Source organism: Lissotriton helveticus, chromosome 10, assembly GCF_964261635.1.
Source record: "Lissotriton helveticus chromosome 10, aLisHel1.1, whole genome shotgun sequence".
NCBI classification, from domain to species: Eukaryota; Metazoa; Chordata; class Amphibia; order Caudata; family Salamandridae; genus Lissotriton; species Lissotriton helveticus.
In genome coordinates, this window is record NC_136071.1 from 56,801,187 (window position 1) to 56,818,689 (window position 17,503).

Sequence of the window (17,503 nt, forward strand, 5' to 3'; positions counted from 1 at the left end):
GTGGATGGTAGCATGTCTAGGAGTTTCGGGAGGAAGTAGGTAAAGAAAGTCACCGGGTCATCTCCCTCCAAGGATTCTGGCAGGCCATAAATATGAAGGTTGTTCCTCCTGTTCCGGTTTTCCAAATCCTCTGTATGCTGTTGGAGGGAAAGGATAGTCTTCTCTAGAGAGGAGATACTCTGTGAATTAGATTGAATATCAGGAACTTGCTGTTCAACTAAAGTGATTCGGGCGTCCATGACTGACCATTTTTCTTTCAATAGTTGCATGTCCTTACTTGTTTCTTCAATAAATGGACGCAAGGCGCGTATCTCCTCTAGAATTAGATCCATGGAAGAGGATGTTGATGGTTTGTCAGGGGAGGGAGGATCCTGCTTAAGGCGCTTGGAAGAGGATGCAGGAGGTGAAGACTTATTTGAGACAGCCTGTGTGACTGAAGAACGGTGAGGAGCCGAGCCAGCCATTATTGGTGTTGAAGCAGGAATACACAATTGTGCCGAGGATGACGTTGGAAGAGACTTGGAGGGAAAACAAATGAATTTTGGCTTGCACAATTTGACCATATGCACAAAGTACGAATAAGTTCCTGAAGGGCGCGTGAAGTAGACACTTAGAGGTGCTTACACATGAACAAAGCTCAGCAGTCTTGGGTTATGAGTGAGTGAGAGTCCAAACAACCAGTATTCCTGTATTGAGTAGCAAGGATCCAAGTATTAGTCAGCAGAGGTAGAGCTACTATAGCAGCAACAGTCACAGGAAATTGCTATAGAAGAGGAGGGAGTATTAATGAATGAATGAAGAACTCTCCGTTATCAGCAGAAGTGGTAAGTATCAGTTGGAGGCAGAAGAAAGAAAGAAGTAGTTGCGAAGCGGGAAACTGAGAGCAGCGACATTGTGCAATGGGCAGTCAAATGTGGTAATAAATGAAACAAACATTGGCATCAGTTGAGGACGTAGTTGAAAGTTAATAAAGGCAGCGCAAAGTAAATATGGCGTATATACCACAGTTTTACTGCAGTGCTGGTACATAGGTGGCAGGACAGCAGAAAAATCACTTCAAATATAACGATAAAGTAGCCAGGCAGAGAACAAACAGCTGCGATGATATGTGGTAAATGCAGGGAGCCTCTGCAGCCCAACATTCAAATAATGTACAGAAAACAAGCAGAAAAAAGGCACTCCTTCATGTTATGGCACGGTAACAAAATCAACTCACTTGAAAAAGGTCAGCAACGCATGAAGGAATGAAGAAGTAATAACCTCCCAAGTCAGAAAGCATCATACTGAATATGGTCACGAGGCGGTGGCTCATTCCAGGAAACAGCATTGATAAACTGCTAATGTAGTGATAAATGTTTTATGACTGCAGTTATTTCAAGTATTAATGCTGTAAAGATTAATGCAGGTCATGACAGGAAGTTTCACTGAGTGACATTGGCACCTGCTTCAGTAAGACGTCATAATTGTGTGTAAAATATTTATAAATACACAAGCCCGAAAGTCATGGGCACGGTGTATACAGTTCTCACCAACGCTGAATATCGCTTGAAACGGTCCCAGGCATCGACCCTCACAGCGTGGAGCCCCCGGTGGCGTCGTCAAAGAAAGAGCGCGAAATGGCGGCGGCCCGTTTCGTGAAGGGAAACGGGTCTCGGCCGCAGGTCAGCGCTCTGAAGTCACCGGAGTCTGAAAATTCCTCCAAATTATGCCGCTCGCAGTCCGACAATTTTTCCTGTTGCCCTGCAGCGACGGGGAAGGCAGGAAGCTGGGAGAAATACCGAAGGCTGTCCCGGTGCACTAGGTGGCCATCTCGAACGGCGCCGTAGCCACGCCTTGACTGCAATATCCTGACTTTGTGTTTCTCCTGACCATGCACTCTTAATGTATAATGCCTACACATATGGGGGCAAGGATGTTAGATCAGGCATGTGATGTAAAGTGCTCTGATACTCTAAACTAAGATGAATAGTGCTGTCAAAAATAAGAGTTAGAGTCATCTAAACTGTTATTTGTATAATTAGTCATTCACACAGATACATCAGGGATTCTTACAGTGCATGCACATCTCTTACATAGGGGTATTGAGCAAAGATAAAACCCTGTCTTCAAATCAAAGTGTCTCTAAAGCACTGAAGTGATAAACTGCATGCCTTTGTTTCCTTACATTGTAATGGCTTTTAGGTGGTAGGTTCCAGATGGATCCCAGCCAGGATGATATTCCAAAGAAATTAGGGCTCTTTAAATCAGGCCTTATTTTAGAACCAGCAGGAAGTGAAAATTAGAAAGACCCCTCCCGCCTACATGCTGCTACTCCAAACAGAAAGCAGACAACCGGTGGCCGCTGCTGCAGTATGTCCTGTATCGGGATATTCCAGTAGGACAAATTCAGCACATTTCACTGGGTCAGCCAGATCCAGCTCAGAAATAGCTGTCGGAACATGGATCTTGTGGGATTGCTTTAAATTTCCTGCACTAATTTGGCAGGAATATATGTGGTTATTTCTGTAGCATAAATCTCATGATGGACAACGGCGCTGACAAGATCAAAGGCAAGGATTACAGTCACTGATCGCTTGCTGACTGGATTTGGCAATGGGAAGAGGAATATCTTGCAAGACAAGGTGAAGTGTTCTTGGAAGAGGTTTGTTTTCAGCTCTTTCCTAAACTGAAAGAGATTGGACTTTTAACCACGAGCACACCAGTCATGATGTTGCGAGTTTCTGGTGGGTCATTACCTTCAGCTATTCCAGGACAGGGAAATCGCTCTTCCATAAGATACGACTCAATGTGATGTCCCCTCATCTGTAGGAAGCTGGTTGTCAGGCAAACATCATCTATGGTTGCACAACACTCCTCTGAGTACTCTGTGGAGCTCCCCATCCTTGGTCAGAGAGAACTTAGAATTGTGAGTGGGTGAACAGTTCCCACTTTCATAGAAGTATAGCAGAAAGCGGATGAGCATTTTTTGCTCAATCACTGTCATAAGGACTTGTTAATATTACTAATTTCTCATATCGTGTGTTGAAAGTGACAGGCTGCCTATTAAGTTTTGCTTCCTGTGCAATTTATTGTTCAATGCCTATCACTGTTGAAGATGGAACAAAGCCATTATTTTGAGAGAGAGATAGTGCAGTTCTCTGTGGTGTGAGTTTAAAAACCTTACTGTTGCCGCTCCAAATTAGAAGTTTAGCCGAAAATCCAGCCTTGCTTCCTCAGACCCCTTCTTGCATCTGCTATACTGGCACCACATGTCAATGGAAAACAGACTTTCCCACATACACTGATGGTGTCAATTCAAGAAAGAGGAGGCAAAAGCGGACTGAAGCTTATGGGCATGGTAAACTGGTATGTACAATTTGGGAATTCCTAAAAAGTCATAATTTTGTAATATTTAAAAATGGGTTGCAGGTCGAAAAACCTATAAGTGTACAACAACAAAGGTTGGCATAGCTGGGGAGAGATCATGGGAGGAACTGCATTCGATTTCAAATGAGTCAGGGAAACGATTTTCTCCACAAAAAAAAAAATTATTTGTGTAGAAACAGTGTATAAATGGCATTTCTGTTTGGAATAACCATAATGATAGTGGATTTTTCAATCCAGAAAATACAGAAGACGTAATGTCGCGAAATACCCTTTCCTTGGTGTTAATCCAAGTCTTCAGTGGTAAATGGAGTGCATTTGTTCTAACCACAATTTTTCACCTGCTGCATAACTGCCTCATTTCATAATATTTCCCCAGCCACCAGAGATTTGGCTATAGCAATGCCTTACAGGAGCAAGGGGAAATGGGTATGTGTATCACTGACCTCCATGTGGTCTGGACACATTTCGAATGTGCTTGAGGATTGTGCACGCTCTATATTGGACTCACCAAAACAGTACACATACCTCAAGCAGATATATTAGTGGAGAATATTATACTCTTAAATATTGCAATACATTTCTGCTAAAACTAGGGCCCAACTTGAACTGTGATAATTATAAGAGAAATACTAGCAAAGTACAAAACAAAATGTATAACAACATCACAAAATATTATTTTAAGATAATATTCCTGAACTGTGATCGATCCTGGGCATATCTTAGATTCCCCATGCCCCTCTGTTATTACAAGTAGACTAACCAACACGAGTGGTGAAAACAGTAATTGTGACCCACATATTTCTCTCAAGCACACCTGGAGAAAATGTGTACTAAGCATGTACCAATACTGTCAGAGACAATACAGGTATTTGATTTATTTGTTGTGAGTTATTGCTACCAGTTCATCAAAGTAAACATATACAACAAATATACAGTTCTTTTTCAGGCTTTAGTTAAAGCCAAGTTTAATAAGGGGTACAAGCAATGCACAAATAAACATTACTGTAGTAAGAAGGTATGAACAGAATGTAAAAATTACAAATGCAGGCAACTTTACATTGTAATAGTTATCTTTGTAGGGTGTCCTAGCTAATGAAAACATTGGCATCAAAAGTCTGCCATTCTAAGAGGAATTGTTTAGACAGTAATGGTGCATACCTGATCTCGGAGTACTAGCAGTTTGATGCCTGACCGCAATGCTACATTCTGTCTGTGACAATGTGCATCTTCGACCCATAGAAAACATGATCAAACTAAGCTTATCTTCAAAGAGAGAGCTATTCAGGCTTATTTATATCATTTTTCAGTGTTATTATGAGAAACGAATCCTTGTGATTCATGATGTAAGGTGGAGAGAAAAGCATATAAATGTACTTACATATTCACTTTGAAACCCTTTTGTCTTTCTCCAATTATCACACAATGCATGAATGGATGAACATGTGAACTAGAAGCATAATAACTAAACACATAATACATGTAGCACATATTCTTATATGAAAATTAGTACAAATTTATATAAGGTAAGTAGCAATTTTAAATGGGGCCTTTACCTATCATGAAAATGCAAACAATAAAATGGGTACATACGTACATAAAGCACAACTTGTGATAGTAGGAATCAAAGCCTCTGGTGTGCCAAACCACAAAAACTTCCACGCATCTCTTGGTGTAGCCCACACGACTGAATGCTCTTCCTACCTCCTCTTAGAGGAGAGACAAGTTTATAAAGTTTTTTGCCTGGACAGGTGGCTGCCTGGTGAATTTGGCGTGACAACACATTGTGGATTCGAGTGCATAGGGACCTATTTTGGTGAAACGCTTGCCATGTAAGTAAAAACACATTTACATTGCCCAGGCATCTTGGTGCTACAAACTATCAAGTGGAAAAATGAAAAGGACAGAGTGGCATGAATAGAACAAGATGAGAGTTTCATAGAAAATGTATATTTAGGAGCTTTTCCAAACAGGTCGAACTTGTCAAAAAGAGAGTTCTAGCAGATTATAATTATGAGTGAAGGAAGGTAGTGAATATTCCTCATCTCTAGTAACAGACCTTGTGCCTCAGAGTCAGGGTCTAGAAGTTTTATCCAGTGTTTAACAGGAACCCAAGAAGGCTTTTCCAGGCCTGTACAATAGGGTCACTTTTCTTGAGCCCTGTTGCAACCCTAACTGCAAAAGTCCATATCTTTTGGATTTTGTGTAAGGTAGGGTTTTGTAGGCCATTATAAAATACAATACATTTTGGGGATTAAAGTAAATAATCGAATTATTTCATTAAGAATCAAATATTTTACTTTAGCCACAAGAGAAGGAGCAGCAAAAAGTCTATGAGGTCATAGTTTGTCATCCGTCCGATGATGAGTTTACCAGTAAAAGGTCTGTTTTACTGGCATTAATTTGAGTAAAGTTGCTATTTGTCCACCCTGGAATTGATGCTGTGTGTTTCATGGGAGCGATCGAGGTGCTAATCATGGGCCTAATTCACAAAGAGCCTCCGCAGTCGTGACCGAGGCTCCACCGTCGTGATGGAGACTCCGCACTTGTGGCAAAGGTCTGCACTGCAGTTTCTCATTGTGGAGATTCCACCACGTGTACGGAGCCTCCACCGCGACTTCGGAGGCTCTTTGTCAATCAGGCACCATGCCGTGTTCAAGTCCTCAAAGGATCTGCATATTGTTGTGTAAGATCTTATTGAACATTCAAAATACTTGATCAGTGTTATGAGAGGGTGAAGGTAGATGCTGAACAGAATGAGTGATAAGTTGGAGCGTGAAAGACTCCACAGCTGATGGGTCATTCATTTGAATGTAAAGGAGTGAATTGATACAACCTGGGTTGTTTTCAAGGATGGAATTAAAACAGGTAAGAACCTGGCCCACTGTGCTGGAGACCTAAGTATTGCACAGTAGAGTGTGAAGATCCACCGCGTCCAAGGTTGCTGACAGATCCAATATCACAAGGGCAGCAGGATCCCCCGGATTCACAAAGCCTCTGATGTCATCCGATGCTAGATCTAAAGTAGTCTATTTGCTTCAAAATGGGCTGCCATCGGTTTAACAAGTCATTGGATTGAGGGTATCCGCTAACTACATTGCTACTGACTAACATCTCAGTGACTTTACTGGGTAACTGAATGAGAGGAATAGGTCTGCAATTTGCAGAATCAGTCTTCCCTGCCAAGCTATTCCTGAAACTAGGTCTGCCACAGTAGGGTGTATGAAGTTACAATGCATACTTTTACAACGCATACCTTTACAACGCATTTTTTACAATGCAACATCCATTACAACGCATTCCATTACAACGCATACCATTACAACAAATTTTTTAAAACTACCTTTACAACGCATTCCATTACAACGCATGCTACCTTTACAACGCATACCATTACAACACATAACATTACATTGCATGTATGGTAAGTATTGGATAGTGTAGGGTTAAAAATGACTATTCTAACTCCAGGGGGGTGCAACAGTAGGGTAAGTGTTGGATAGTGTAGGGTACAATTACTATTCTAACTCCAGGGGGTGCAACAGTAGGGTTAGTGTTAGATAGAGTAAGGGTACTATGCGTTGTAATGTTATACGTTGTAATGTTATGCATTGTAATGGTATGCGTTGTAATGACATGCGTTGTAGTGGTATGCGTTGTAGTGTCATGCGTTGTATTGGTTGCGTTGTAATGGGATGCGATGTAATGGATGTTGCATTGTAAAAGTTTTGTTGTAATGGTAGTGCATTGTAAAAGTTGCGTTGTAAACATTGATTCCCCCACAGTATACCCTCTGAGCTTGTTATCCCATATTATCATTTGATTATCAGGATGTTAAGTAATAAAATATTGATATGCATTGTCAAACACTCTACAACCAGAATATTGTGAAGGTAAGGAAGAGGCCTAGCCAATATAGATATACTATTCTAAATTTCATATCTGCGTGCCTTTACACCATGTATATCATCAAGGTACAAAAATGTGGAGTTAATTATAGTAAACCTATGCCAACATATATTTACTTTGCTTCATGATATTCAGGCAGACAATATTGTGGTCAACATATTTTGTATGTCGCTATTTATGACTCGATACTCTGGTAATATACCTTATTGACCACTAAGGAACCTCTCAAAAATGTCAATCCACCCAATTTAGCGTGAGAGCATTGTCAATAGTGCCTTCGGAGCCCTAGGTACCAGGCCATGGTCCTTTCTCTCCCTGAACCGCTAACTCAAATAACACTTTTTCAAATGCATTATTGATCTGAACACAATTAAGGATTATTGTTAAAGAATAGTAGGATCCATCTAGACCAATGTATAAATCAATGTATGTGACCACCTCAAGAATGGAGGGATGTAAAATATATAATCCAAAACCGCGCCTCGATGTCCCCTAAAGTAATATGATAAACACAAATGTGCATAATTTGGTTGTCTCCTACTTTGGATTGCATTATTAAGGAGGTTTTATAAAAACATTTTTCTTATCATTTGAGTGAGAATGTTGATGATTTCATGGTCCACAAGCAGGAGTTGGCCTCATGAGCTTGTTCTCCTGATCCACATTGTTAGAAGGGGCGATCTCCGAGGGCCAGGTTGTGCTCACCCAGACACCCCAAGATCCACCTCTCCCACAGAACTTGCCGAGTCTTGATTGTGAGGTCCTCACCGGGGAGGACTTTGGGGTCTGTGATCGTACACACTTAGCTCACACCACACTACGAACAGACACTACACCGTTGGATTTTAGGAACAAGTTCTTTATATAAGCAATAAACGAAGGAAGCACTCTTATATACACAGTGGCCAAAGGACCACAAAGTCTCTGAGGATTCGGGAAGGGGGAAGCGGGACAGTCTTTTCGTCTCTGGGTCAGTACGAGGCGTACCCTACGCACAGCTCTCAATCCTCGAGCCGGGGGGTACGGGATGGTGGTCGTACTGGCTGCCTCACCTTCGTCGAGTCGGCTCGGTCGTGATGGTGGTCTCGATGGTCCAGCCGGACCAGAGTACTCCTCGAGCCGCGACGAGGTCAGCAGGGCTCGATCGGGCGGGGTTCGTGAGAGCCGCGACAGCGTCAGCAGGGCTCGGATGGTCTTAGAGGTCGAGCCGCGACAGCGTCAGCCTGGCTCGGACGGTTGCCAGTTCAGCTCGAGCCGCGACAACGTCAGCAGGGCTCCGATGGTCTTAGAGGTCGAGCCGCGACAGGGTCAGCAGGGCTCCGATGGTCTTGGAGGTCGAGCCGCGACAGCGTCAGCAGGGCTCCGGTGGTTCAGTTCCTTAAGGCGAAGAAGGAGCCGCAACAGCGTCAGCAGGGCTCAGCGATTCAAGATGAGTTCTTCTTAGGGTCAGCCGCGATCAGGTCAGCAGGGCTTCAGGTCCAAGATACAACTGCCCGCTAGCTGTCAGGCGGGCCCAGTTATAGTCCTTCTACTCTTTGATCTCCGGACCCTCGCAGGCAGAGGTCTCCGGCCCTGGGGGCTGGTCGTTGGCGAGGTCCGGCGGTTGGCTCTTTGATCCCTTTGAAAAGATGGGTCCGGGAATTCCCAGACGCCCAGCGGGTCTGGAGCCAGCCCTCGGGGAGGCCAGAGGGGTGATCGAAACTGGCCCACAGGGGAGGCCCGAGGTGCCATCGATACTCCCTGGCTTATCTCACTCGGGAGCTCTTTACTCCCCAGCCGGGACTGGCGCGCCTTTGGAGTCTGGGTTTCGCTGGGGCCGGGGTCACGCTAGGCCTAGGGAGACAGGGATGTTGGGAAGGGAAGATGGCGTCCGGGCCTTGTGGGGCATGCATGGTTAGGCGCTCGGAGCCGGGCGAGGAGCGGGAAAGGCAGGCCTGGTCAAGGTTCTCGGGGGATCTAGGTGTCACTGGGTAGGACGACCAGGCTCGGGTTGCAGGCTACCCTAACGGGGTGGCTGCGCAGGGGACTCGGGGTACAGGCCTACGCTCACAGGGTGTGGAGGGACAGAGGTGAACCACGCCACGAGGCCGGGTCCAACACGCGTCCCCCCCAGCTGAAAGCGGGGAGAACTACCCATCCTCTTGGGGGTTCTCTTCGCTGAGGCGGAAGAATCGGGACAGGCCGTCTGCGTTGGCGTGGTCAGAGCCAGGCCGGTGTTCGACAGTGAAGTCCATCCCCTGGAGGGAGATGGACCAGCGCAGCAATTTGGGATTCTCCCCTCTCATCTGCATTAGCCACCGGAGAGGTCGGTGGTCGGTCTGGACCCGGAAGTGAGTACCGAACAGGTAGGGCCTCAGCTTCTTCAGGGCCCAAACTACCGCGAAGGCCTCCCGCTCGATGGTGCTCCACCTTTGTTCTCGAGGGAGTAGCCTCCGGCTAATGAATGCCACGGGTTGGTCTAGGCCGTTCTCGTTCACCTGGGACAGGACTGCTCCGATGCCATGCTCGGACGCGTCCGTCTGGACTACAAACTCTCGTGAGTAGTCGGGGGCCTGTAGGATGGGGGCAGTGCACATGGCGTCTTTTAAAGTTTCGAACGCCTCTTGGCAGGCGGAGGTCCAGCTGACTTTCTTCGGCTGGTTTTTGGAGGTTAACTCCGTGAGGGGGGCTACGATGCTGCCGTAACTCTTGATGAACTGGCGGTAGTACCCCGTGAGCCCTAGAAATGCCCGCACTTCCGTCTGGGTCGTGGGGGCCTCCCAGGCCATGATGGCATCGATCTTGGGCTGGAGGGGGGCTACGAGGCCGCTTCCGACCTGGTGCCCGAGGTAGAATACGGACCCTTGTCCGATCTGGCACTTGCTTGCCTTGATGGTGAGACCGGCCCTTCTCAGGGCCGACAGCACCGCCCAGAGGTGCTGGAGGTGCTCGGGCCAGTGGGAACTGTACACTGCGATATCGTCCAGATACGCAGCGCTGAACTCCTCCAATCCAGCCAGTACCTGGTTCACCAGCCTCTGGAAGGTGGCGGGGGAGTTCTTCATCCCGAAGGGCATCACCCAGAAATGGTAGTGACCATCCGGGGTGGAAAAAGCGGATCTTTCCTTAGCTCCCTCGGTGAGGGCGATCTGCCAGTATCCACTGGTCAGGTCGAACGTGCTAAGGAAGCGAGCAGCCCCGAGGCGATCGATAAGCTCGTCGGCTCGGGGGATGGGATGAGCATCGGTTCTGGTGACTGCGTTGAGCCCGCGGGAGTCAACGCAGAACCTCAGCTCGGGAACAGCACCGGGGGCGGCCGCCTTCGGAACCAGGACCACGGGACTAGCCCATGGGCTGTCAGAGGCTTCGACCACCCCGAGAGCTAGCATCTTTGATACCTCGGCCTTGATACAGGCCCTGACTCGGTCAGGGACGCGGTAGGCTCTGTGCCGTACCGGTGGGCTGTCCCCGGTGTCCACATCGTGGACGCACCAGTTGGTGACGCCGGGGGTGAGGGAGAAGAGGTCCGAGAACTGTCCCAGTAACTGGCGACAGTCCTCGCGCTGCTCGTGAGAGAGGGAGGAGGAGAGACTCACCCCCTCTACGGAGCCAACTTTTTCTTTCACGCACAGGAGATCGGGGAGAGGCTCCGTTTCTTCTTCTTCCCCATCGTCCGTGGCGAGGAGCAAGCTCAACTCGGACTGGGCGAAGTGGGGCTTGAGGCGGTTCACGTGAAGGACCTGCAAGGGGTTCCTGGGGGACTCTACATCGATGAGGTAGGTCACCTGACTCTTGCGCTCTACCACCTTGAAGGGGCCTGTCCACTTGTCTTGCAGGGCACAGGGCTCTACGGGGGCCATAACCCAGACCTGCTGTCCGGGCTGAAACTCGACCAGAGTGGCATTTTGGTCACACCACCGTTTCATTTCTTCTTGGCTGGCTTCGAGGTTTGCCTCGGCCAGCTCTCGGAACTTCCTCGTCTGGTTCTGGAGGGCCAAAATGTATCGAAACACATCGGGAGGGGGCTCCGGGGCCGCCGTCTCCCACCCTTCCTTGACCAGGGTGAGGGGTCCCCGGGCGGGGTGCCCGTAGAACAGCTCGAAGGGGCTGAACCCCAGGGACTTCTGGGGGACTTCGCGGTATGCGAAGAGGAGACAGGGAAGGAGGACGTCCCACTTACGCCTCAGGGGCTCTTCGAGTCCCATGATCATTCCCTTGAGGGTCCGGTTGAAGCGTTCCACTAGACCGTTACCCTGGGGGTGGTATGGGGTGGTGAACTTGTACGTCACCCCACATTGTTACCAAAGGGACTTCATGTATTTCGAGATGAAGTTGGTCCCTCGGTCACTGACGACTTCTCGAGGGAATCCCACCCGGGAGAAGATGGCCATGAGGGCCCGCCCTACTACGGGGGCGGTCACCGTTCGGAGGGGAACGGCTTCGGGGTATCGGGTGGCATGGTCTACCAGCACCAGGATAAAGCGGTGCCCCAAGGAGGTCCGGGGGTCGAGTGGGCCCACAATGTCGATTCCCACCCTCTCAAAGGGGGTACTGACCACGGGGAAGGGTTGGAGAGGAGCCTTGCGCTTCCCTCCGCTCTTTCCGCTGGACTGACAAGTGGGGCAGGACTTACAGTGGGCCTCCACATCGGAGCGCATGCCCGGCCAGTAGAAGTGGGTGACCAGGCGCTGGTACGTTTTGTCTTGTCCCAACTGTCCCGCCAATGGCACGTCATGGGCAAGGTTCAGGAGGAAGCCGCGGAAGCCTAGGGGGACCACCAGCACTCGGCCGGACCCTAGCTCGGCGGACTTTTGCTCGCTGTATAATAGGCCGTTTTCCCAATAGATAAAGTGGGAGCCGGACTGGTCACCGGCGGCCTGGGCGGCGGCCTGCTGCCGCGGCCCCACCAGGGAAGGACAGGATGTCTGCTCCAGGCAGAACTCTTCTCGGGACGGTCCCCCTTCCTGGCGCCATTGGGCCAGCTCAGGAAGGTCGTCCAAGCTCGGGGTCGGTTCGACGTCGGGGCCGAGGGGCCCTGCGTTGGGGGGGAAGCTCTCCCCGGGAATAGCTCAGGGGTCTCAAAGGGTTCAGGCACCTCGGGGTCCTCGGGGGTCACCGGTGCTGCCTCTAAGGTCGCCTCTTCGGGGGTGGCCCTTCGGGCGGTCATCGACCGGGTATTCACACAGGCCCACTCGGGTAGGCCCACCATCTCTAAGTGGGTCCTTTTCTCAACCCGCTGCCATGGGGAGCTCTCTAGATCGTTGCCGAGCAGGCAGTCCACAGGCATGTCGGAGCGGACTGCCACTCGTAACTCTCCAGCGACGCCCCCCCACTCGAACGGGACTTGAGCTATCCGGCAGGTGCGGACGGAGTTATCGGCTGCGATCACCCTGCAGGAGATGTGGGGAACAATCTGGGCTTCGGTGACGAGGTGCCGTTTGACGGCGGTGATACTGGCCCCAGTGTCTCGGAGCGCCCCTATGTGATGGCCATTGACAGTCACTTGCTGCCGGTACTTCTCTGTGTTGTCGGGTAGGGGAGCTCCGGGGACCATCTCCCTATCACCCAGGGAGACTAACATCATAGCTGCGGGTTCAGCTCCCTCGAACTCTTCCTCTCCCTCCTCTTCTAGGGCTACTGAGGTGATGTGGCGCACTGGGGGCCCTGCAGCGGCAGGCTTCTGGAACAAGGGGCAGCGGGGGTCATTGGCATAGTGCCCGGGTTTCTGGCAATGGTAGCAGGCTTGGCTGACCCGGGGCCCTGGCTTAGCTGGGGGAAACCCTGCGCGCGCTGTGGGAGGCGAGGTACCTGGCTGGTTTCTGGGGGGACTGCGCGGGGACCCTACCTGGGAACCGCTCTGTCTATTCTGATTCCCCCCTCCCCTCTGGTGGGACGATCCCTGTTCATTTCAGCCAGAATCTCCCCCGGGCCCCTGGGGGACTCTGGTGCTCACCCAGCGATCGGCCTCGACAGCCAGCTTCCGGGGGTCAGCCAACTTGCTGTCCAGGAGGTGCTGTCGGAGTTCCACAAAGCAATTCAGGGACAAGTGCTCATACGCAATGAGGTCGATGAGCCCCTCGAAGGTGGATACTTTGCTGCCCTTGATCCACCCTTCCAGGGCCCGGCTGTAGAAATTGACATATTCTACCCACGTGGTGCCGGGGATCTTCTTGCATTCTCTGAAGCGTTGGCGGTACATTTCTGGAGTGAGCCCTTACCTTGTGAGGAGGGCCTCTTTCATGTGGCTGTAGGAGGTCTGTTCAGCAGACGGTAGGTCGAGTAGGGTGTCTCTCCCCTCACTCAGGAATCGACCCCACAGCCCGGCTCCCCAATCTTTCTGCGGAACTCGGTGTGAGGTCATAGCTACCTCGTAGGCCTTGAACCATTGCTGGATGTCATCGTTTTTATAATATTCTTTGACCACATCCTTGGGGATGTGGACCTTGGGTTCCACTGGGGGAACAGACTCTCGGGTCGCTGCTGTCTTGTTGCCTTCGTTCCGGGCCTTTAGTTCTATTTCCAATACGCTGCGCTCGTGCTTCAGCTGGAGCTTCTTTCCGTCGTGTTCTCTCTGGAGTTTCTTCTCCTCCAGTTCTCCCTGCAGCCGCAGCTGCTCGATGGCTAGCTTCTTCTCGGCCAGCTTGAGTTCTCCTTCTATTTTCAAACGGGCTAGTTCTAGCTCGTGGTTTCGGTTGCGTTCTCGGTCGGTCATCTCTTCTCGAGACAGACCTCTCTCCGGGCTGTGAGTCCGCGTCGGGGACTCTGCTCTTTCTTGCTCTGGGGCGTGGGTTTCGATCAGTGGTGCTCCCCCTCTATCGGCTTCTGTCGGTGCTGGAGGTTGGGCTCCGGTCTCCACCCAGGCTGTGAGAGCTTGTTGAAAGTCCTCTTTGGTGTTTAATCCCGTTGACGGGATATGGAGATCTTTGCAGAATTGCTTGAGCTCACGGTGTGAATAGTCTCCCAGAAGCTCCATCTGGAAGGTGGCCTTGTCGGTCGTGACGCTCATGGCTGCTCTTTGTTCGGGTAGTGTGTCAGTACTGTACGATCCCCAGACGTAGGTTCTTATCGCAACGCTGCCACCAATGTTAGAAGGGGCGATCTCCGAGGGCGAGGTTGTGCTCACCCAGACACCCCAAGATCCACCTCTCCCACAGAACTTGCCGAGTCTTGATTGTGAGGTCCTCACCGGGGAGGACTTTGGGGTCTGTGATCGTACACACTGAGCTCACACCACACTACGAACAGACACTACACCGTTGGATTTTAGGAACAAGTTCTTTATATAAGCAATAAACGAAGGAAGCACTCTTATATACACAGTGGCCAAAGGACCACAAAGTCTCTGAGGATTCGGGAAGGGGGAAGCGGGACAGTCTTTTCGTCTCTGGGTCAGTACGAGGCGTACCCTACGCACAGCTCTCAATCCTCGAGCCGGGGGGTACGGGATGGTGGTCGTACTGGCTGCCTCACCTTCGTCGAGTCGGCTCGGTCGTGATGGTGGTCTAGATGGTCCAGCCGGACCAGAGTACTCCTCGAGCCACGACGAGGTCAGCAGGGCTCGATCGGGCAGGTTCGTGAGAGCCGCGACAGCGTCAGCAGGGCTCGGATGGTCTTAGAGGTCGAGCCGCGACAGCGTCAGCCGGGCTCGGATGGTTGCCAGTTCATCTCGAGCCGCGACAACGTCAGCAGGGCTCCGATGGTCTTAGAGGTCGAGCCGCGACAGGGTCAGCAGGGCTCCGATGGTCTTGGAGGTCGAGCCGCGACAGCGTCAGCAGGGCTCCGGTGGTTCAGTTCCTTAAGGCGAAGAAGGAGCTGCGACAGCGTCAGCAGGGCTCAGCGATTCAAGATGAGTTCTTCTTAGGGTCAGCCGCGATCAGGTCAGCAGGGCTTCAGGTCCAAGATACAACTGCCCGCTAGCTGTCAGGCGGGCCCAGTTATAGTCCTTCTACTCTTTGATCTCCGGACCCTCGCAGGCAGAGGTCTCCGGCCCTGGGGGCTGGTTGTTGGCGAGGTCCGGCGGTTGGCTCTTTGATCCCTTTGAAAAGATGGGTCCGGGAATTCCCAGACGCCCAGCGGGTCTGGAGCCAGCCCTCGGGGAGGCCAGAGGGGTGATCGAAACTGGCCCACAGGGGAGGGCCAAAGGTGTGACAGAAACCAGCCCCTCAGGGGAGGCCGGAGGTGCCATCGATACTCCCTGGCTTATCTCACTCGGGAGCTCTTTACCCCCCAGCCGGGACTGGCGCGCCTTTGGAGTCTGGGTTTCGCTGGGGCCGGGGTCACGCTAGGCCTAGGGAGACAGGGATGTCGAGAAGGGAAGATGGCGTCCGGGCCTTGTGGGGCATGCATGGTTAGGCGCTCGGAGCTGGGCGAGGAGCGGGAAAGGCAGGCCTGGTCAAGGTTCTCGGGGGATCTAGGCGTCACTGGGTAGGACGACCAGGCTCGGGTTGCAGGCTACCCTAACGGGGTGGCTGCGCAGGGGACTTGGGGTACAGGCCTACGCTCACAGGGTGTGGAGGGACAGAGGTGAACCACGCCACGAGGTCGGGTCCAACACACATGCTTGTGTTAAACTTGATGGGGGCTGCACTTTAAGCATGAGGAGCCCAAAGTGCATTAGGTGCTTTGTGAATATGTTCCTCTTTTAATGAATGTTGCTGTGGATCACTCTCCTCAATGCTGCCTTCAAGTCTTTATTTCGCAGACTGTATATGAATGGATTAATCATAGGGGTGATGACTGTGTACACAATGCTCACTATGCGGTCCTGGTCAAGAGAATGCGATGAAGAAGGCTTGAAGTAGATGGAGAATAGTGTCCCATAGAACAACAGCACTGAGGTCAGGTGGGATGCACAGGTCGACATAGTCTGGAATTTCCCATTCAAAGAGTGGATTCTCAGTACAGATGACAATATGAGAAAGTAGGAAAACAAAATAAGCAAGAATGGGAGAGCCAAAGAAAAGGACCCCTCAGTAAAGATCACCAGCTGATTGGTTCTGGTTGGGGAGCAAGATAGCGCCAAGAGGGGTGTCATCTCACAAAAAAAATGGCGGACGAGATTGGATTCACAGAACAATAGATGAGCAGTGAGCACAGTGTGTAGCAATGAATGTAAGCTAACCAGCATCCATGAGCCGGCCACCATCCGAAGACACACTTGCCAACTCATCACCACATTATAGCGAAGAGGATCACAGATTGCCACATAGCGGTCAATGGCCATGACAGCTAGCAAAAGGTTCTCCATGTTTCCTGCAGAGATGAAACAGTACAGTTGAGTAAAACATGCATGGAATGTAATGGTCTTGTTGTCTGAGATGAGGGTGGCAAGCAGTTTTGGGATAGTAACTGAGGAGAGAAATATGTCGATGAAAGAGAGGTTCCCAAGAAAGAAATACATGGGAGTATGAAGATGCGAGTCTGTACAAATGATAAACATTATGATGAGATTTCCCAATATTGTCATGGTGTAAACAGTCAGGAAAAGTGCAAAAAGCAAAGACCCATACTCCGGATGGTCTGAAAATCCAAGAAGGAGAAATTCTTTCACTAAAGTCCAGTTCTGTTTTTCCATTGTCTTCCAGGACTACCTCTGCAAGGCACAATCAAAAGGTTAAATAATTAGACAGAAGAGTACACTTTTGGTTGAATATATATATTTTTTTAAGTGTGCAGTACACATGATGGCGGCCCAAATTAATAATCAAATCAATAACTGAGTGGACCACGTAGAGTATTAGAGATTCTGTGTATCAGCCTCAATATTAAAGATGTGACTGATGGAAGTTTAACCTGCATAATGCATGTTAAATAAATGAATCCACTTTGCAACTGAGATTAGATGTGAGAGATGTATTCTGGGGTATCATAGATTGAGGGTTGCACCCTTAGAAAATGTTTCATCTGGAATTTCATTGGTGCTGCAGCAGGGAAACATCCTTTACAACGCAACTTTTACCACGCAGTGCTTTTACATCGCAACTTTTACAACGCAAACCATTACAACGCATTGCGCTGGGGGGCGCTCTAGGATAGGGAATAGATTTAATTTACTATCCAACTCCTTCCCTACTATCCACGGGGACTGGAGTTGGAATAGTAAATTCAACTATTCACTATCCAGCACCCCTCAACACTATGCGTTGTAAAGGCATGCGTTGTAAAAGTTGCGATGTAAAAGCATGGGTGGTAAAAGCATGCGTTGTAATGTCATACATCCGCTGCAGCATGCATGTTTGCTTCTTTGTAACTT

General features: G+C 49.8%; 1 protein-coding gene across 1 annotated transcript; it reads right to left on the bottom strand.

The window, feature by feature from the left end:
* Positions 1–15,892: 15,892 nt before the first annotated feature.
* Positions 15,893–16,825, bottom strand: LOC144783865 (olfactory receptor 1f45-like). Its single transcript, XM_078662612.1, has one exon. It carries the CDS (start codon positions 16,823–16,825, stop codon positions 15,893–15,895), a length of 933 nt encoding a protein of 310 aa, XP_078518738.1.
* Between the last annotated feature and the right edge of the window lie 678 nt (positions 16,826–17,503).